General features: G+C 46.0%; 2 protein-coding genes across 4 annotated transcripts in view; both read left to right on the top strand.

The window, feature by feature from the left end:
- Window positions 1-19238, top strand: part of DCAF8 (DDB1 and CUL4 associated factor 8) — a 470600-nt gene that overhangs the window by 418608 nt on the left and 32754 nt on the right. The window lies entirely within an intron of this gene.
- LOC147673700 (uncharacterized) lies at window positions 14682-17571 on the top strand. Its single transcript, XM_086946406.1, has 2 exons — window positions 14682-16085; window positions 16149-17571. Exon 2 carries the CDS (start codon window positions 16218-16220, stop codon window positions 17517-17519), a length of 1302 nt encoding a protein of 433 aa, XP_086802532.1. The 5' UTR covers window positions 14682-16085; window positions 16149-16217; the 3' UTR covers window positions 17520-17571.

The following is a 19238-nucleotide window of genomic DNA, read 5'->3' as shown; positions in this document are numbered from 1 at the left end:
CAGCCTAGGTATGGCGTCCACGTGATTGGAGGTATATAAAAGAAGGCCTTCTGCATACAGAGCGGCCTTAAGCTCTAGCTCTGCTATTCTAAAAGGTTGAATTACATGATCAGCCCTAATACAACAAACAAAAGGCTCAATATAAATGTCAAACAAAAGGGGGTATAAGGGGCAGCCCTGTCTCGTGCCGCAGGATATTTGGAACCAGTCGGACAGGCCATTATTAACCAAAACTTTGGCTCTAGGATCCTGATATAAAGATTTAATTCCTTCTATAAAGATTTGAGGAAACCCGAACTCAGCCATAGTAGCCCACAGGTATTTCCAGTTTACCTGGTCAAAGGCCTCAGCCGCGTCTATCGATATTAAAGCTAAAGGCAGCCCTCTGTCTTCAGCGTTATCTATGGCTCCAATCACCTGGAAGGTTAGCTCATTCAGCTGCCTCTTTGATCCGGGTGAATTATAGATTTTATAATTTTGGCAAGCCTAGTTGCCAGGATCCCCTAGTAAAGTTTCAAATCTGAATTCAAAAGAGAGATGGGCCTATAGGACTCAATTTTTTTTGGGGCCTTATTGGGTTTTGCGATAAGAGTAATCGTAGCTTCAGCCCAAGTAGGGGGGATGCTGTGGCCGTGAATCAATAAATGGTTAAAAAGTAAAGTAAGCACAGGTACCAATTGCTCTGAATAATCAGTATAGACTTTGCTTGGTAACCCGTCTGGGCCCGCCGCTTCCCCCGCTTCATTTTCTTCAGTTGAGCTATTACTTCCCCTTCCATGATATCACTCTCTAAATACTTCCTGTCTATTTCTGAGATTTGGGGTAAATTTCTCTGACTTAACCAAGACTGAGCTTCCTCTATCTCAACACGCTTATGTTCCGTATATAGGCCTTGCATAAACCCTCAAGCTTCCTCCCTGATATCCCCACCTTCCATAATTGATATACCTGTCTCCCTTTGTGTTAAAACTTTAATATTGTTCCTGGATCATTCCTCTCTGGCTCTCCAAGTGAGGAGGGCCCCACATTTCTCCCCATACTCTAAATTCTTCAGCTTACTGGTTTCCCATTTTTTCCTAATGGTCTTTTCATCACTGACTTTAAGAGATAGTTGTAGTTGGAAAAGCTCTTTTTCCAATTCAGAAATCTTCTCTCTATCTGAAACAATGGCCACTTGTAATTCAGAGTCTTTTTCAATAATTGCTTTCAAATCATCCTGCTTTTTAAAAAAATAATCTTCCTATTGTGAGCCATTAGAGAACTCAACACGCCTCGTAAAAAAGCCTTATATGATTCCCACACAATCTGAATGGTGGAGGAGCCAATGTTAATATTTAGGAATTCGATTGTTTTTTCTCTCACTTCTACTTTTACTCGATCCTCTAAAAGTAGTGTCCTCTCTAGTGTCCATCTAATAACCGGAAGTCTAGAACTTAATGAAAAAACCATTTCAACTACAGCATGATCTGATATCCCTACTGGGGTATGGGAAAGAGAGGTTATGTCTGTGAGCGAATGTTGGTCTACTAGGAAGTAATCTATTCTCGAGTAGTGTTTATATTTCTTACTATAAAATGTGAACCCCCTAGTAGAACCAAATTTAGCCCTCCAGACATCCAACAAATTAAAGTCTTTCATCATAGATCCCAGGGCAGAAAGTGCTTTATTAGGGACATGGTATTTAGCCTTTGAGGTCTTATCCAGATTACAATCAAAAATCAGATTAAAATTCCCCCCCTAGATCACAGGACCTGGGGTCTCTTGTAGACCTGCTGTCAATTTCAAAAGAGGACCAGGATTGTCGTCATTTGGGCCGTAATATACTGCACATGTGTAGTGGATGCTATAAATAGAAACGGCCGCCACAATCCATCTACCAGTTTGGTCTGTTTCAGTCTTTATCAGCCTTATCCCCCGAGATTTGCTGCCTCTTGTCCCATTTGTGTTCTGTCACTAGGGATATGGCCTGCCTTCTGATCACCGTTTTATAGGCTTCCCACAGCGTCGTCAGGGACGAGATTGTTTGTTCGTTTTCAATAAAATATTGTTTTGTGGTCTTGACCAGTCCTTTCCCGATTTTTTTAGGAATCCAGCATTTAGAGGGAATACACGACGCCGTCCCGTGGTGTGTGAGCTATAGGTAAACAACACTGGGAAAGGGTCTGAAATACCTCGGGGTAGGTGTGTGATCTCTTGTATTTTTTCCAGCCCTGTTTCCAACGTGAATATATAATCGATTCTGGAAAGGCTGCCATGTACCCCTGAAAGGACCATGTAAACCCTTTACCGCTGATGACTAAGACGCCAAACGTCTACTAGGCTGATCGCCTCCGGGAATTCGTGTACCTTCCGATTCAGTCTACTGGGGTCTCTAGGGGGTTGTCTATCTATAGACGCGTCCATTGTGGTGTTGAAGTCGCCCCCTATCATGAGTTCTCCTGGCGGGAGTGATGAGAGAAATTTGGCCTGGGCTGGGAATGTTGTCTGATGCAAAGCCGGGGGGATATACACTGAAACCAAGTTGTAGGGTCGCCCTTCCCATTTGCAGGCAAGTGCCGCGAAACGCCCCATATCATCCGTCCATGATCCCTGTACCATGAGTGGAAAACGTATATTTATTAATATCCCTACTCCCCGGGATCCTGAGTTGAAGTCAGTGTGTGTCCTCATTTTGTAGCCCCATCTGTCCATGGCTTTACATGTCGAGCCTACCAGGTGTGACTCCTGTAGGGCCCTTGCATTTAATATATTGCAGGACCAACCCCCTTTTTATTTTATCTCGAAGACCGTTCACATTCCAGGAAAGTATAGTAATGGGACGGTGTGTCTTGTGGTGTGTTGCCTCCTCTGTTATGGGGTCAACTATTGACGTCTCAAGAAGCTCTTGTTGTGCCATGTTGCATATAAGTGTGTGTCTTGTCCCGTTTGTTGTGCATTGTGATGCCTGTCTGCATATTGTATCTGGTCTCGACACTTTTGTGTACTGGTGCGAACAATAACTCCCTCAACAACAGAAACAAACATAAAACCATGAACTGTTCCCCTTTTCTCTCTCCCCTCCCTGCCCGGTGGTCCACAAACTGCCCGTCACCCCAACTGAGCTTGTTCCCCATAACTTGTACTTGTGTGGGGGGGGGAGAGTCTGTCAGCGACTCTCGGAAGCCCCCTCTTAAGCCCATCAACTGCAGTGGCTTTCATCGTATCTGGAGGTATGTGGTTCACAACTGTATAGGGTGGCTTACTTGCCATTATAGTCTTGGTAATGAGGCGCATACAAGATAAATCATCGCACACTTGGGGATAATTTGCCGGGTGGTTGGTTCGATGTTACAGTGACTTCCAATTGTTAACTAGGTCTAACAGCGTGTCGGGTCGGGCCATGTTTATTCAGTCGCCCTTGTCGCTGGATTCAGTAGATCTAGTCCTTTGTGACTCGTGCAGTCGGAGTTGCTGCTGGATTCTCGGTTTTCCTGATCTCGCTGCTGGGCGCCATCCCTCCAGCCATTCCCGGTTCTCCTCAGGTGTGGCAAAGAACCAGGTTTTTCCTTCCGCCTCTACTCTTAGTTTCGCCGGGAAGAGCGTTGAGTATTTGAGTTCTCTGACGCGCAGTTCCTTCTTTACATCTATGAAGTTGTGTCTTTGTTTGGTTACTGCTGCTGTGTAGTCCGGATAGAGCGTGACCGTACAGTTTTCAATCCGGATAGGAGGGGCTATTCTTGCCGCCTGTAGAATAGCGGCACGGTCGTGAAAATTTAAAATGTGAGCCAAAATTGGTCTGGGGGGAACCCAGTCTTGGCCTCCCTCCCGGCACACAATGAGCTCTTTTTACTAAGAAGCTGGACAGTCCTCGTGACTGCAACTGGTTCTTGATGAGGTCTTCCACAAAGAGGTCCAAGGCAGGCCCCCCTACCTTTTCCGGTACTCCAATAATTTGGACATTGTTGCGTTGCGAGCGGCCTTCCTGGTCATCCAGTTTAGCCAGGATAAGCTTAATGTCGGCTTCCAGATGGCGTACCTGGCGTTGCAGTGTGGCCGTATCTGTGGAAAGTGCTGTTTTTGTGGATTCGACCTCCGTTAGTCTTTCTGATAATTTTGAAAAGTCCACCCGTTTTAGGGGTATATCTGTGGAGATCGTGCCAATAGAGGACTGGACCTGCTGTAGGGTGGCCATAATGTCCACCAGTGTGACCCTATCAGGGTCATTAGATGCTGGAGTCTCTGTTTGGGCAATGTTCGCTTGTGGTTTTTCAGCATGATCTTTGCTGTATACATATTTGTCCAGTTTTCCGGTAGGTGGGTCTCTCTGACCCCGGCCTCCCATCTCGTTCCACGTGCCAAGGGTCAACCAGGCACAAAGGGGGGAGGGCGGTAGTTGTCACTGCCTGCCGCGTGATATGTTGACACGCGCAGGCTTTCTGGTTTCCTACCTTCTCCACATGCGTCGCAGGATGTAGGCAGCTTTTATGTGTGTTGTGATCCGGTCTGCGTTGCTGCTACAAGGCGTCAATTGTTCCAGTACACTTAGGCCCTCCGTAAGGTGTGCAGGGCCTGGGGGTCAGTGCTTTTCAGTGCTACGTGGTCAGTTCTATTCATACAAGGCCCACTGTTTGTCCAGGGCCGAGTCTGGAGCTCCCAATCCTTCGTGACTGTGGGGGTAGTCCCTGTAGTGAATTTGTAATGGCGTGGGGCATCGGGCGATGACGCAGTTGCGGCGCTGCCGAGCCGCGTCCTGGGACCTGCATTCGTTTTGGCAGCTTTACGTTGCAATAGCTCGTTCTTATGGATTTCAAAGAGAATAGTTGCCCTTCTGACTTTTAGCTGGCGCCTACACGCAGCTCTCCCTTTCCGGCCGCCTCGACTCTGCACTGGGCCACCCGGTGTGGCAGTCTCGGGACAATTGGTTCCAATTTGCTCAATTTTGGTTTCCCGGGCCCCGGAGGACCCGCCTGTCAGTGGTGCAGTCTTGTTTCATGCAGAGGGTGAGGCCTTCGCCCTCTCAAAGTCTGTCGATCTGTTCCTGTAGGGTTGCGTCTGGTATGTCTTTCCTGACGGTCGGGCCCCCAGGAGCACCAGCGGGTGGCCGTGCGACTCACCCGTTCCTTAACTGCAGCACCATGTATCACTGCCGCCCCCCTCTGTGTCTCTCATCCGCGGTGGGTCACGCCGTATAAGTCTCAGCAGTCGTTCATGCGCGGTCGTACCCGACGCTGCCGATCTCTTTGTGGCAGGGGACAGAGTGTGTACGCGAGGTCCCGGCTTCAATGTGACTCGTAGGTCTTAGTGCGTTGCTTCACATAAGTCGGCAGCCGGCAATCTTTCGGAGCTTCGGATCGTCGCGATCTGCTCCGCCGGCGGTCCGATTTCGGCACCGCCATGTTTAGGCCGCATAGCTATAGGATTTATGTGCAAATTTATCGGAAAGGCTCCCTTTGCCACGGAGCTCTCTTTGGCTGCGGCCATCTTGCTAGGCTGCTAGCCACACTCCCCTGCCTCGCCCCTTTTAAAGAGTAGGAGGCAGACCTTTGACCAGACCCTTGGAGGACTCTGAATTTAAAAGACCATTGGTTGGTTAGTAAACTCTGTTTGGGTTTCTCTGGGGTCAGTGAAATGGAAGACTGCTAAAGAGAACCGTGTCAAGGTATAAAACATACTCTTTTCAAATCTCCTATGACATGGCCATGAAGTATCACACTGAGGGTCTTGGATCATTCCCCCATGGCCAAAGCCCCTATAACCTGCTAGCGTGAGGCGTGCCTGTTCTAGACATCTACCATGCTGCGACATGGCAGTTGGTACGTACATTCACAACACACTACTTACTTGACAGTCAGGCCCAGTGGTAGGGGCTCTTGACTCACTCGGTCATGAAGTCTTTTTTCGTCTAAAACCACTCCCCGGACTCTCTACTTGCTTTGTTATCTTTTCCAATTTGAAGATTTTATGGTTGGACAGCCATCAGAAGAACAAGTTATTTACCTTCGATAATGTTTTTTTGGAGGGTATTCAGCACCACCTTCTCGTTCTGGGGAGTGACCTCTAAAAAGGTCCTAGGTTTGGTGAGTTAAAATATATCAATGTTATGGGAAAGTGATATTTAGTTAAATGAACTTTGAGATGGAGCCCCTCAAAGGCTTTTGAGGTCTCGCTCAGCCAGCGCATGCGCTGCTCTGAGACATGTAGTAGGGGTGTTTTCAAAGTGCTACCCCACACTTTGGCTGGCCTGCGATTGCGTTCACACGAGCGTGCACGAGTGCAGCCGCCATCTGTCTTTCACTGGCTTGTAGTCGTGTACGACAAGCAGCGCAAACACTCAACCCGCAGCGCCACTTCTTCGCTTTGGCTTCGCGGCACTCAGCAGGTTTTGCTTTATTTAATCGCATGCTTGCAGATGTAAGGTAGCGAGTGCAAAAACACTTTTTATAATGATATGTTTTTTGAGCACAGGCGACCTTTGTTTGATCAGCACACGCTGCTTTTGTTTGTTCAGCACTGTGCCCGCTTCATGGTTCATATTTTGTTTTTAATTTTTCAAGGAGTTAGAGCATATGCCACAACTCTGGTGCTAGATTCAATAGGAGCCGTAGTTTTCAGAGTAAAGCAGGCACATCAGTCCGACGGAATGATGTTTCTAAGATACAACTAACACACATTTCGAAGTGTGTTTTATTTTTGTTATTACACTCTAGTTTGGTCTCTAATTTATTTTTGCACATTACAGCATGTAAATGAATTACCGGAGACACAGCATACCTGTCTCAAGCACCTAATCGTCATGATTAACCATAAAAATTATGCGTTGGACAACATCAGTGCTTGAGGAGTGTGCTTGCGTGGTCAAGCTGAGCGGTTTTCTTAATGTTTCTCTGTACTCAATTATGATATTCTGATGTTTTGAAATGGCCCCTTTATTTTCTTAGGCTTGGACATTTACTCTCACACTGTGTAGAGCTGCATGGTGTGGATTTGTTTGACTATCTTTAACTACGTTACAAGATGCCCTGAACCGTTTCCTCAAAGTAAATAAGAGCGTGATATTGCTTTGTAATGGCTGTCGTTCGGACCATGTTGAATATGGGAATCCATTTATACTCTATTATACTATGCTTTTAATTAACGTCGTAGAATTATGCAGTATAATATTCATGGAATTTACTTTTGACAACTGTTTTCGCAATGGTTTTCCAGGTTTCGGGGCACACAATTTCTAAACCAACTGTTTTTTTTGCCTTTTTTGATTCACCTTATCAACATTAAACAAGCATTTACAATGCAATGGTTTTGCCTTTGTTAAAGTTAGAGCTATTGGCATTGCTCTTGACATTATTTTTATTTATGTTTTTTTTAAAACAAATAAATGGCATTGTCATTTACAATGCCAATAGCTTAATCTCTCGCAAATGACACCCACAAACACCCACAGAGAGCCCCCCCCCACACACTCAGAGAGCCCCCCCACACACACACACCCACACAGAGCCCCCCCACACACACCCACACAGAGCCCCCCCACACACACCCACACAGAGCCCCCCACACACACAGCCACACATAGCTCCCCCACACACACCCACCCAGAGCCACACACACACCCAGATCCACACACACACACCCAGATCCACACACACACACCCAGATCCACACACACACCCACAGCCACACACACACCCACACACCCAGAGCCACACACACACCCACACACCCAGAGCCACACACACCCACAGACCCAGAGCCACACACACCCACACACCCAGAGCCACACACACCCACACACCCAGAACAACCAAGGTCAGCCTCTTGTGCTAAAGAAATGGCCAGGAAGGACTCAATTTCAGATTCTCACGTTTGTAACTCATTTACAGAGGTCCCAGCACTTCTAGACATCTGCGTGCTTCGTGCCATGACTTTAAGTGGCCTTCTGGTTTGAGGTGTAGGGCAACACCCGTAGTCAGACAGTTTTTACCAGTGTTATTAGACAGACCTTCCTAGCAGGCTGAAAGCCCCATTATAGATCTGTGATGGTCATGTTAGCGCTACACCTTGAACCATGAACCGAAGAACACAGATGCATGGCCTGAGGGTGGGAATACAGAGGACGCTGCCTACGACCTTCCAGATAAGGGGCTCTTGCAGAAAAAACATTGATTGGAAGGTCTGTAGGATGGAACTGTCCAAATATAGCACATACTTCCCGGAAATGTAAGTGACTCTTCCCCAGCCCTTCAGGAGAAACAAAGGCCTGTACCATACAGTAAACTCGAGATTCCCTGATTAGACATTACTTCTAAGCTGGTGGTTAAGTAGTGTCAGACTCGTATGTTGGGTACATATGTGAAAATTAGCAACAGTGTCTCCACTGTACTTGCTTGCTTAAAAAAAGCCACAGGAGTGACGGACTGCATGCTTGGTCATCTAGGAGCCTTGTGTTGGATACTCGAGTTCTTAATACTTCATATAATACGTTAATGTTTTATTATACAAAATATCTAGGGTGACCGGTGGGACATGAGTTCTGGATTGATATTTGGGGGGGGGTCGTGTTAGGTGGCACCTGGTCAGTTTGATGGTCTGTTTGCTATCGTAAAAGTATGCATCACTGGTAATAACTGAGGGGGCGGTGAAACCTGCAGGATGTGCATATACATGACTGGTGGGCTCTAAGTGCAGACAGATAAAAGATATCAGACAACATCTGATGAGCAGATGTTGGGACGAACTCCCTAGGGTGGAGTGCCGCTGATATTGTGGTTACTTAGTGGGTATGATGTCTACGTCCAGTGCTGGAGACGGGGTGATAGTTAACTGCTGGCTGATGTTTAGGCAATATCACTTTGCATTCTGTGAAGTGTACTTTCAGATCACCGGCATATACGTTCCAGCGAGATGACGTGGGAGCACTTTCCATCTAAATACAGGTGAGTAATAATGGTCGGTGTGTGGAATTCGGTTGCTAGAATGGTGTATAATTAAATATACACGGTAAGCAAGCGGGGAAATTGATAGAAATGCCCAGTCACAACTATATACTTCACTTGTCAAAATGTAATAACGGCCTTGGGAATCAGACATCGAACTACTCGTCCAACATTAACTCCTTGTTGAAACGTGCTGGTCCGGTTGCACATTTTGAAGGAATGTAACAAGCTGCTCATAGTTTAACAATGTACAGTTTGCGTCGATTAGAGAGCGATGGTGTCTGATTTATGGGTAACAACTGGGGGTGATGACCCAGGATAGGTATCCATGGGTGCAAGATATGAGGGTTGGTGATGCAGCCCTACTTTGCTATGTGTTCCCCGGCAGCAGGATGCGGACAGGAAGACGGTTCACACCCTGCCACAACTCTCCCCTCTCACTCACCTCGGGAGCCACATAAGATATAAAAGTGGGTTTAGCAGGTTTCGGTCCTCCGACGGCTCCCAATGACCCCAACATCTCGCAGGAAGCCAGGTGTATAGGATACCTTTTCCGCCACTACTGCTTCAGCCCCGCCCAACACAACCCACAATAAACAGACGGACCGTCCCCCACATGGACACAGAAAAGGGACAACAACGACAAAACTCCTGACAGCGTTGATTTGTAATAGAAAACGTCCTAAACGCCGAAGAAATCCGCCACACGGCACAAAAATAGCGGCCATCTTAGACGTTTTAACATCTGATCAGTGCGATGAAAGTTGGGATAAATTCGGAGCCACCTGGGGGATGGTTTTCACAGTGCTGTTTAGTGAAGTCCACTCTGAAGAAAGTGGTACCAAAGGGGAGGGGGGACAACTTACTACAGAGCTCACTTCTAAGCTTGAAGCTCGAGGCACTCCTTGTGTGGGAAGGTGCTGGTACTGCGAATTGTAATTTATCTGGAGGGTAGCTCCTCGGGCGGGTGAAGGCATATTTGTGCTTGTCTTGGAAGGCGGGTGCCGGCAATGCCGGACCAGATTCGGGGGCGTTCCCGGCTTTTGGCTGACGTAGCGTGACGTCGCCAAAAGGGAAAAATTCTCGGGAACGCCCCCGAATCTGGTCCGAGATTGACGGACAGAGCCCTCGCCCAATGGCTAGCCTCCATTTATGGAGCTAGCCAATGGGAGGAGGGGGCGGATACCCGACCCCACAGAGAAAAACATAAGGTTTTCCTAGCGCATGCGTACTTCGTACTTCGTACGCATTTGCTAAGCAAAAACCTAAAAATGATATGCCAAATGGCTTTTAATTTCTTTCCTCACCAAGTTTACGCCATCTTTCCCGTTCCTCTTAGCATTTGCAGCAAGCAGCGTACAGTGTATTTTCTAATTGCCTTTCTCGCTACGGCCTGTAGGGTGCAGCCTTGCACCATAAATGATCAAAAATGTCCAACTCGTATTTAGGTCGGGAAGTCCTTCTCACCAGTGCAGACCTGCAAAATGCAGATAGCGCTATTTGCGTAATTTCCAGACTGTGATGACGATCCGCGTTCTCATAACTCCGGCCTACAGAGTACGTTGTGAATTGCGTGTCCTTGCACTTTGCAGTTTCCACTCGAGTAGGAGTTGCCTCTCCACGGTGATTCAATTTAAACACCACACTTCAGAGAAAGTTGCTGGAAGGCTCTGGTGGATGTGACTAGCACTTTTAAGTATGTATCTGAAAACTGCTCATTAGTATTTCGTGTCAAGAGTTCAGTAACAGCATATCTGTGGGATACTCGGAGCGTGGCGCTGCCTTCCGTAGCCACCGCACCTGTCCGCGTGCGCATTTAATATAAAGCGTTGGGTTAAAAAAGTTGTCCAGGAAGCGTCCAGGTCACATCCTCTCGTCGCGGGACACCGGCCAGTGGCAGCCAGTCACCAAGACAAAGATGAAAGACAGACTGTGGCGCAGGTAGACAGACAGCACGTTTCCCAAGAAGAAAAGACACAACTAGACAGACAAACACGCAGCTGTAACATTTTTCTTGTTCTTGGGGTCTTCTTGGTTTGCAAGCAGCCCTGAGAATTCCGAGATTAACCTTTGTAAGCAAGAATAGTCCAGTTAGTATCAAGATTTAGTCTTTCGTAATTAGTAATATTTCTCTGCAGAAAATGTGGCAATTGCTGACCTGAAAAATAAAACGGGCAGATGACTTATTGGTTGTAGTGGTAAAGGGTGCCCATGTGCCAGGCATCCATGGGCAATCTCAGACGGCTGGGTCACTGCATAAAATGCAAACACATCGAGACAGCACTACACCGAATCCAGCACAATGAAAGTATCACTATAGGAAATAATACCACATGGAACCCTAACCCGAGCCCCTGACCTAACAGTAAGCTTAACACTAAACATGCCCTAATCCTAAACATTATCCATACCCCTCCCGTCCCCCGAGCATCACCCTAATGTTAACCTTGAAACTGCCCCTTATCGTAACACTAACCTTTCTCTAACACTAAACATCACTGTACAACTAAGGCTAAAATCCACCCTACACCAAACCCAGCCTGAGCCCTATCTCTAGCTGTAAATCTCTATTGGAAGGCGGGTGCCGGCAATGCCGGACCAGATTCGGGGGCGTTCCCGGCTTTTGGCTGACGTAGCGTGACGTCGCCAAAAGGGAAAAATTCTCGGGAACGCCCCCGAATCTGGTCCGAGATTGACGGACAGAGCCCTCTCCCAATGGCTAGCCTCCATTTATGGAGCTAGCCAATGGGAGGAGGGGGCGGATACCCGACCCCACAGAGAAAATCATAAGGTTTTCCTAGCGCATGCGTACTTCGTACGCATTTGCTAGGCAAAACCTAAAAAGGCCTTATGTATCTTGTCACATTAGCTGTGTTTCAAAAACAGAGTTTGTATCTTCTGACAAACTGCAGCCTTTTTAACATGGGAGATTAGTGTTTACAAACTTCTCTCACTTTGCAGTCAGAGAAAGAAAAGTAAAGCGAATTGTGTGAAAAATCTTGCTGGGGTACAGGTTTGTAAAAGGAAAGGTTGTAGGATGTAATTTATTTTGTAACACACAACAAACTGTAAATACCTGTAAATGAACTGCACAAATTAAGCAGTTAGGAAAGCAAAAATTAAGCACATTATTCTTCGATTTTGAAGTGTGATGGAAACAAAGTTTTAAAAGGATCAAAACACTTTACTTGGTGGTGCACAAATAATATTATCTGAAAACCAATTTCCACACATAATTTGGATGCACTATAGTTTTATCAATAAAAATGTCTGTGAAAATGTAATGGCTATTTCGATGTAAAATGTGCTGGCAGTAAGTGACAGTACACTACCATATGATGCTTTAGTTACATTAAAAACCATCGCCCGTCACATGTCCATTAAAGCTAGTTGGGTCACGAAAGTTTGTTCTAAAAATGTGGTGGTGGTTCTATACAGTTTAGGAACCACTGCTCTACGGAACAACCATCAATACATAAAGCGCACTACAGAGATCTCAAAGAGGTTGGCCTCATGTTACTTTCACATTTACTAATTTAAACCCTTACTAAACTTGACAATTAACAACCCTTCATTAATCACATCCAACTCACAGTCTGACATTTCTGAACCATATGAAAAAGGTTCCCAGACTAAGAAAGCATAAGGATGATATTCTAAAGGCAGAGGGTGCCATACAAATGATGGAAAGGTAGTGTAAATACATGGGTCTAAGAGTCTAAACGTCTCATGTCTGTCTGGTAAGTGCTTCACGACAGCTCATGCACTATAAACAAACTCTGCCTACATTTGTCATTTAAAACATTCATTCAGCAAGCGAAAATGTAACTTTAGCAAACTGTTTAGAAACCATATAATCAATTGCATTGCTGAACCACAGAAACAACAGAAAGTGTGAAATAAAAACACTTCACATAACGCTTTTAACCAGTTGGAATTTCATCGGGCTTTACACCAGCCCTTTGTAACTACTGACAATTCTGATAAGGAGGACACTTTGCGGGAGGAGTGAGTCGTCATGCTACTGCTTTGGGTCACAGACTGTCAAAGCTATTCATTCACCCCATAAAAGGCTGCCAGATCATCCCAAGTAAACTAAACCATTGTGATTCAAGCCCTGCATTTCACCTTTATAAAGTACGAATGTTCTTGCAATTGCCCAACCCCGACTACAAGTCCCACAAGGCTGCGATTTATTACATATAAACTCAGCAGTGGAAACATGGTGTCCGAGGTACTAGCAGCGTGACCTGACTTGTTAACAATACCAGCTATGATTTATTTTCCTCCCAATAGACGTGCCTCTCGTACCGTGTATCTTTCACGTAAAAACCCTTTTCAAGACGGCTGCTTTGAGTTCCCAAGGCCCTGTCTCTCTCACATTCTAATGTGTGGCCCATGACTCAGGCATTTTGATGAACCTGCCTTCACCAACCCGCTAACTGCTTTCTTATCGACGACCTCCCAGATCCTACCCGAGGGGTGTAATTATACCTCCCAATGGAAGGAACCTAACTTCCTAGCCCCGCACACACTCCTCTTATTCCCTTTCTCTTACCAGACCATAGTACTTTCCAGCACCATCTTGGAAGATTGTTTTCTGACTGGCAGCTCCGGACACCGGCCCTAAGCGCGCCCTCTCATTGGCTCACAGACCCGATCCAATCATGAACCTCTCTTGGAAGGCGGGTGCCGGCAATGCCGGACCAGATTCGGGGGCGTTCCCGGCTTTTGGCTGACGTAGCATGACGTCGCCAAAAGGGAAAAATTCTCGGGAACGCCCCCGAATCTGGTCCGAGATTGACGGACAGAGCCCTCTCCCAATGGCTAGCCTCCATTTATGGAGCTAGCCAATGGGAGGAGGGGGCGGATACCCGACCCCACAGAGAAAATCATAAGGTTTTCCTAGCGCATGCGTACTTCGTACGCATTTGCTAGGCAAAACCTAAAAATGGCTGATGCTGTTTCTCAAGGTCTGAGCCGTCTTCTTAAAATCACAGACGGGATCCCTCTGGGTCAACCAATAATGACCCACCTACTTTTTTCTCGTCATACACACGTCTGTTGTTGTGGAGCTTTCACATATAGGATGCACATAGGTAAGTGGTTGGGCACTATGGTTCTAACTGGGACATAATGCTTTTAGTAACAGTTTTAGTAACATGCTGGCATAGTTATAGGTTCTAGTCTACCAGTGTCGCACCTGGAATTTTACTGCCATTGACCAGCCCGGCAACATTATAGCACTTTATTTTTTCGTTCAATTTTTTTCTGTAATTTTCTCTTTACTAAAGGCACATCCTGCTTAAGTATTTGGCTTTGGTGCAGTTTTCCAGCAGTGTATAGTTACTGGGCATCTCACCGTTCTGTTAGTCATAGAAACTTGTTAGCAACCTTGGTTTAATTTTTTCCGCCTTTGATTACCCTAAGAGGGTATTTACCATATCTTAGCTGTTGTAGTATTGAATGTAAGAGAACAGATGCTATGTTACATTGAGACGTCTGCGTGCAATGTTTACCGCTGACCAAACTTTTGGAGAGTGTTAGTCACCTCTCTCCACTGTTTCACTTACTCCTCAGTGATTTACATCTCTGAACATTTTTTAAAGTGCACCCATATTCTGGCGACCTGACAGCTAAAAGCTTTGTGCCGTGACTAGTCTTATTTCAGTAAGGTGTTTCAGTCTGTTATTTACCTATGAACCGCAGCCTTCTTTTAGGTGCATTTGTCTTCATGTTTCATTACGCTTTTTGTGCGTTTTCAATCTTGGAACTTAATGGATTAGGACGTACTGAAACTCACATGATTCGGCTTGCCTAATGTTTTGAGGCATTGTGTGTTCTTATTTGCTCTAATTGTTTCTCATACATGGTTGTTGGATCTATGCTCCTCCTCTCCTGTTTGACTCATGTCTTCCCATACATTATTACATATTTTGCCTTATGAATGTTGTCAGGGAAGAATTATTTTCGTTTGAGGCCTGTGGGCTGCTGAATTCATATCTGTGCATAGATCGCCGCCTAGTGTTGGGTCCGGATGATTGCATATTGTTGTCCTGGAAGAGTCTTCGAAGTATCACGAGATAGGTGGCTTCTCCCCTGGACTACAGTGCACATGGGCATCCTCTCCATCCTCAGATTGTTTTTTTCCGCCATTGGGTTCGGATGTACTTTCCTTAAATTACTTTTCTTAAAGGCCAAAAGGCCTTCGGAATCGTCAGTATTGTTTCGATCGGTGCCGGCATCCTAATATACAATTTATCCAACTCAGGACGTCGAATCGGGCCGTCTGCCTTCTCGGCGCAAAGAAGATCGGTAGTCGATGGAACGAAGTCCATTCAAAAGATGCCCTCTTTGTAATTCGAAATACCCACATATAGATAAACACCCTGTATGTAACAAGTGTTTATCTCCGTAACATAATGAAACCGACTGCTTAGCCTGTGCACAATTTCGATCAAAAAAGACACTTCGGGTTCGACGGGCCGCAAGGCAAATCATGCAGAAACCAGCGCCAGAGCCCGGAAATATCTTCGACGATGAACAAGATCTCATTGAGGCCGAAGATACGGATCAACAGTCGGATCAAGACTCAGAGCATGACTCCAACTACTATGATGACAACGATGAAGACATCGTCGAGGTAGGAGACAATGAACAAGGGATCGGGCCGTCTAAGACGACTCCAGTGATGAAACGGGGCCTACTACATCGGGGCCAACCGTGAGTACAACGCACCAGACATACACCTCTATGGTTCCACAGGCTCAGGTCAAGGCGTCGCCGGAAGGCCTTAGCCAAGATCTAGAAACACATTCTATAGCCCCGCGACTCGGCTCGGCTAAAAATACTACAAAAGAGCCATCTGTTCAACGTAACCCAAAGCTGTTGATATCGAAAGCAAAAGTTATGGAACCAAAAACGAAACCGAAACTGACCAACAACACAGTCTTCGGACCGAACTACGTCGATCCAGCAGAATCGATCCCAAAGAAAATAGTCTACAACACGGTCTTCGGACCAAACTATGTCGATCCATCTGAGTCAAACACAAAGGTCGTCGAGCCGAAAACCGGCGCACCTACATCCACTCCGAAACAAAAGGCAGTCGAACCGAAGAGATCTGCGTCGACAGTCGACAACACAAATAAGGGACTCGAAACATAGAAGGTTGTCGAACCGAAGCAGAGAATCGACAAACCAATGGCTGTGCAACAGACACGGATCGAGCCAAAGAAAATCGACCCAAAGAAAAACATCGAGCCGAGACAACAAAGCATCGGTCCAAAAACACCGGTTCCAAAGATGCAGCAAAGTCAAAAGGGGACTATCAAGTCGACAAAAACTGTCAAAACAATAGATAAATCGGCTCCAAGGAAACAGGCACAACCTAAAAAGACTGTTGAAACAACAAAAACTCTCAGACCGATCAAATTTGGTCTACCAATTTCATCAAAACATAAGGCAGTCGACCCAAACACTTGTATCGACCCTAAACAGACTAAACCAAAGACATTGGCCAAACAACCAAGAACTGCTGAGCAGGAGATCTTATATCCAGACCCCTCATCAGAAGAACAGTCAAAACTTTACATTGACCCTAATTCTGGGAAGGTCACTCTCTACAAGAGGAAAGTCAGACCAGAAACTGAAAAGGAGACTTATGTCACCCCACTCAAAAAGAAAAGGGACTGTGCAACTTCACCTATTCTATTTGAGCCTATAAAACCAAACACATACTCATATACACCCACACACTCAGATGAAGAGGTGGATTATGAGGAGAATGAGGAATACAATTACACAATGGACCCTGACCAAGACAGTCCAGCTCAACCATGGGCATACCCAGTACATCCTGGTGATTCTCAGCCCATTCCAGATACACCTGCATACCCTGCTAAACCTTCTCCTACGGAGGATACAGCTGCTTTTAATGCACTTATAGATAGGGCAGCCCTCCATCACAATGTAGAAATGCATACAGATCCCATTGAGGAGGATTTCCTCTTTGACACTTTTGCAACATCAGAAAGATCTGTCAAAACGCTACCTATGCTAAAAGGGGTACCTAAACATGCAGGTGACATTTTTAAAGAAACAACTAGGGCACGGGTCATTAACCCTAGAATTGAAAGAAAGTACAGGCCATCTCCAGTAGACCCCACATATATTAAGGGTCAACTACCTTTGGATTCCTTAGTGGTATCCAATGCACGTAAACGTGCAAATTCACAGACCACTGGGGAAGCCCCACCTCCTGACACAGAATCTAAGATCTTGGATGCCTCAGGGAAAAGGGTAGTTGCTCAAGCAGCTAATATATGGAGAATATCTAATACACAAGCCCTGCTAGCTAGGTACGACAGGGCACATTATGACACCCTAGAGACACTTCTCCAACATTTACCTGAACCTTACAAAGAACAGGCTGAAGACCTAGTACAGGAGGGAAAGCTAATAACGAACGCCTCCATTAAATGTGCCCTAGACGTGGCAGATACAGCAGCCAGATCTATCAACAGCAGTGTTATGCTCAGGAGACATGCTTGGCTTCGCATCTCAGGTTTTAAAAACGAAGTCCAGTCTACTTTATTAAATCAGTAAATAAACCCTGACTATTTCTTTGGTCCAGCTGTTGACACAATCCTAGACAAAATGAAGGACAATGAAACAGCTAAGTCAATGGGGGGCCTTACAATCCCAACAACATAGAGGCTCCTTTCGTCGCTCCAATTATAGAGGAGCTGCAAGAGGTAGCTCTTCACAGCAGACCTCTCTTTACAAAGCAAATACGCAAACCACCTACAATAAAAACAATAGGGGTGGATACAGCGGCAATAACAACAAAGGCAGAGGACGAGGAAATAATACCACCAGGTCCTCTACCAACACTAAACAGTGACCCCTTAGTGCTACCCCCAGACCATACAACTCCTGTCGGGGGACGATTACAGCAATTCCTAACAGTCTGGCAAAACATCACAACAGACAAGTGGGTGAGGCAAATTATCCAAACTGGCTATTGCCTAGAGCTAACTTCCACACCACCCAATATACCACCAAAACACCGTCCTATGTCTGCAGAACACATAGACTTATTGCAGCAAGAAGTCATTAGCATGCTGCAAAAAGGGACCATAGAGCCAGTACCATTACAACATCAAGGTACAGGGGTATACTCACTATACTTCCTCATCCCCAAAAAGGACTGGTCCCTCAGACCCATATTAGACCTCAAGCCCCTAAATCAATACATCTTATCAGAGCATTTCCATATGCTCACTCTACAACAAGTCTTACCACTGCTGCAACAGGGAGACTTCCTCGCCACTTTGGACCTCAAAGATGCATACTTCCATATACCAATACAGCCTGCTCACAGGAAGTATCTACAGCTCACGTTACAAAATCAACATTACCAATTCAAAGTCCTTCCATTTGGTGTAACAACAGCCCCAAGGGTGTTCACAAAATGCCTAGCGACAGTAGCTGCACATTCACGTCTATCCGTACCTTGACGACTGTCTAATACAAGCAAAGTCGGCCCACCAATGTGCCAGCCACATGTCCCGCACCATTCACCTCCTGCACAGTCTAGGCTTCACGTTGAACTACCCAAAATCACATCTTCAGCCGTCCCATGTACAACAGTACCTAGGAGCTACAATAGATACTCGAGCAGCAAAAGCATACCTAAACGATGCAAGAATCAACAGTATGCAACTGCTAATCCAAAAATTCAAGCCCCAACACTCGCTCTCTGCCCGAGTCTTTATGCAACTCATAGGCATGATGGCTTCGTGTATCTTCATAGTCCCTCACGCAAGACTACACATGCGTCCGCTGCAAGAGTGCTTAGCACGGCAGTGGAACCAGGCTCAAGGACAATTACAAAACCTAGTGTTAGTGACCAGTCGTGCATACAACTCTCTGCATTGGTGGAATCCACAAAACCGTTGCAAGGGACGACTGTTCCAAGAGCCTGTACCACAGATAGTATTGACGACGGACGCATCCCTGATAGGATGGGGAGCCCATTTCCTTCAGTACACAGTGCAGGGCCTATGGACAATAGAACAAAAGAAAATGCACATCAACCTGCTAGAGCTAATGGCAGTTTTTATGGCAATGAAAGCGAAGTACATTTATGCAACAAGGCTGTGTTGATCCGGACGGACAACATGAGAGCAATGTACTATATACAGAAACAGGGAGGAACACACTCTCCACAGCTATCACATCTAGCCCAAACAATGTGGAAGTGGGCCTTTCAAAGAAACATTTTTCTCGTGGCGGAACACCTCCCAGGCAGGGACAACCAAA

Source organism: Lissotriton vulgaris, chromosome 12 (genome assembly GCF_964263255.1).
Source record: "Lissotriton vulgaris chromosome 12, aLisVul1.2, whole genome shotgun sequence".
NCBI classification, from domain to species: domain Eukaryota; kingdom Metazoa; phylum Chordata; class Amphibia; order Caudata; family Salamandridae; genus Lissotriton; species Lissotriton vulgaris.
Note: the sequence above shows the minus strand (reverse complement) of the source record. Positions and strands in the feature narration are given on the sequence as shown.

Bases quoted from the DNA above. Each gene is read 5' to 3' on its own strand.
- LOC147673700 (XM_086946406.1), top strand. From the start codon at position 16,218: ATGCAGCAAAGTCAAAAGGGGACTATCAAGTCGACAAAAACTGTCAAA.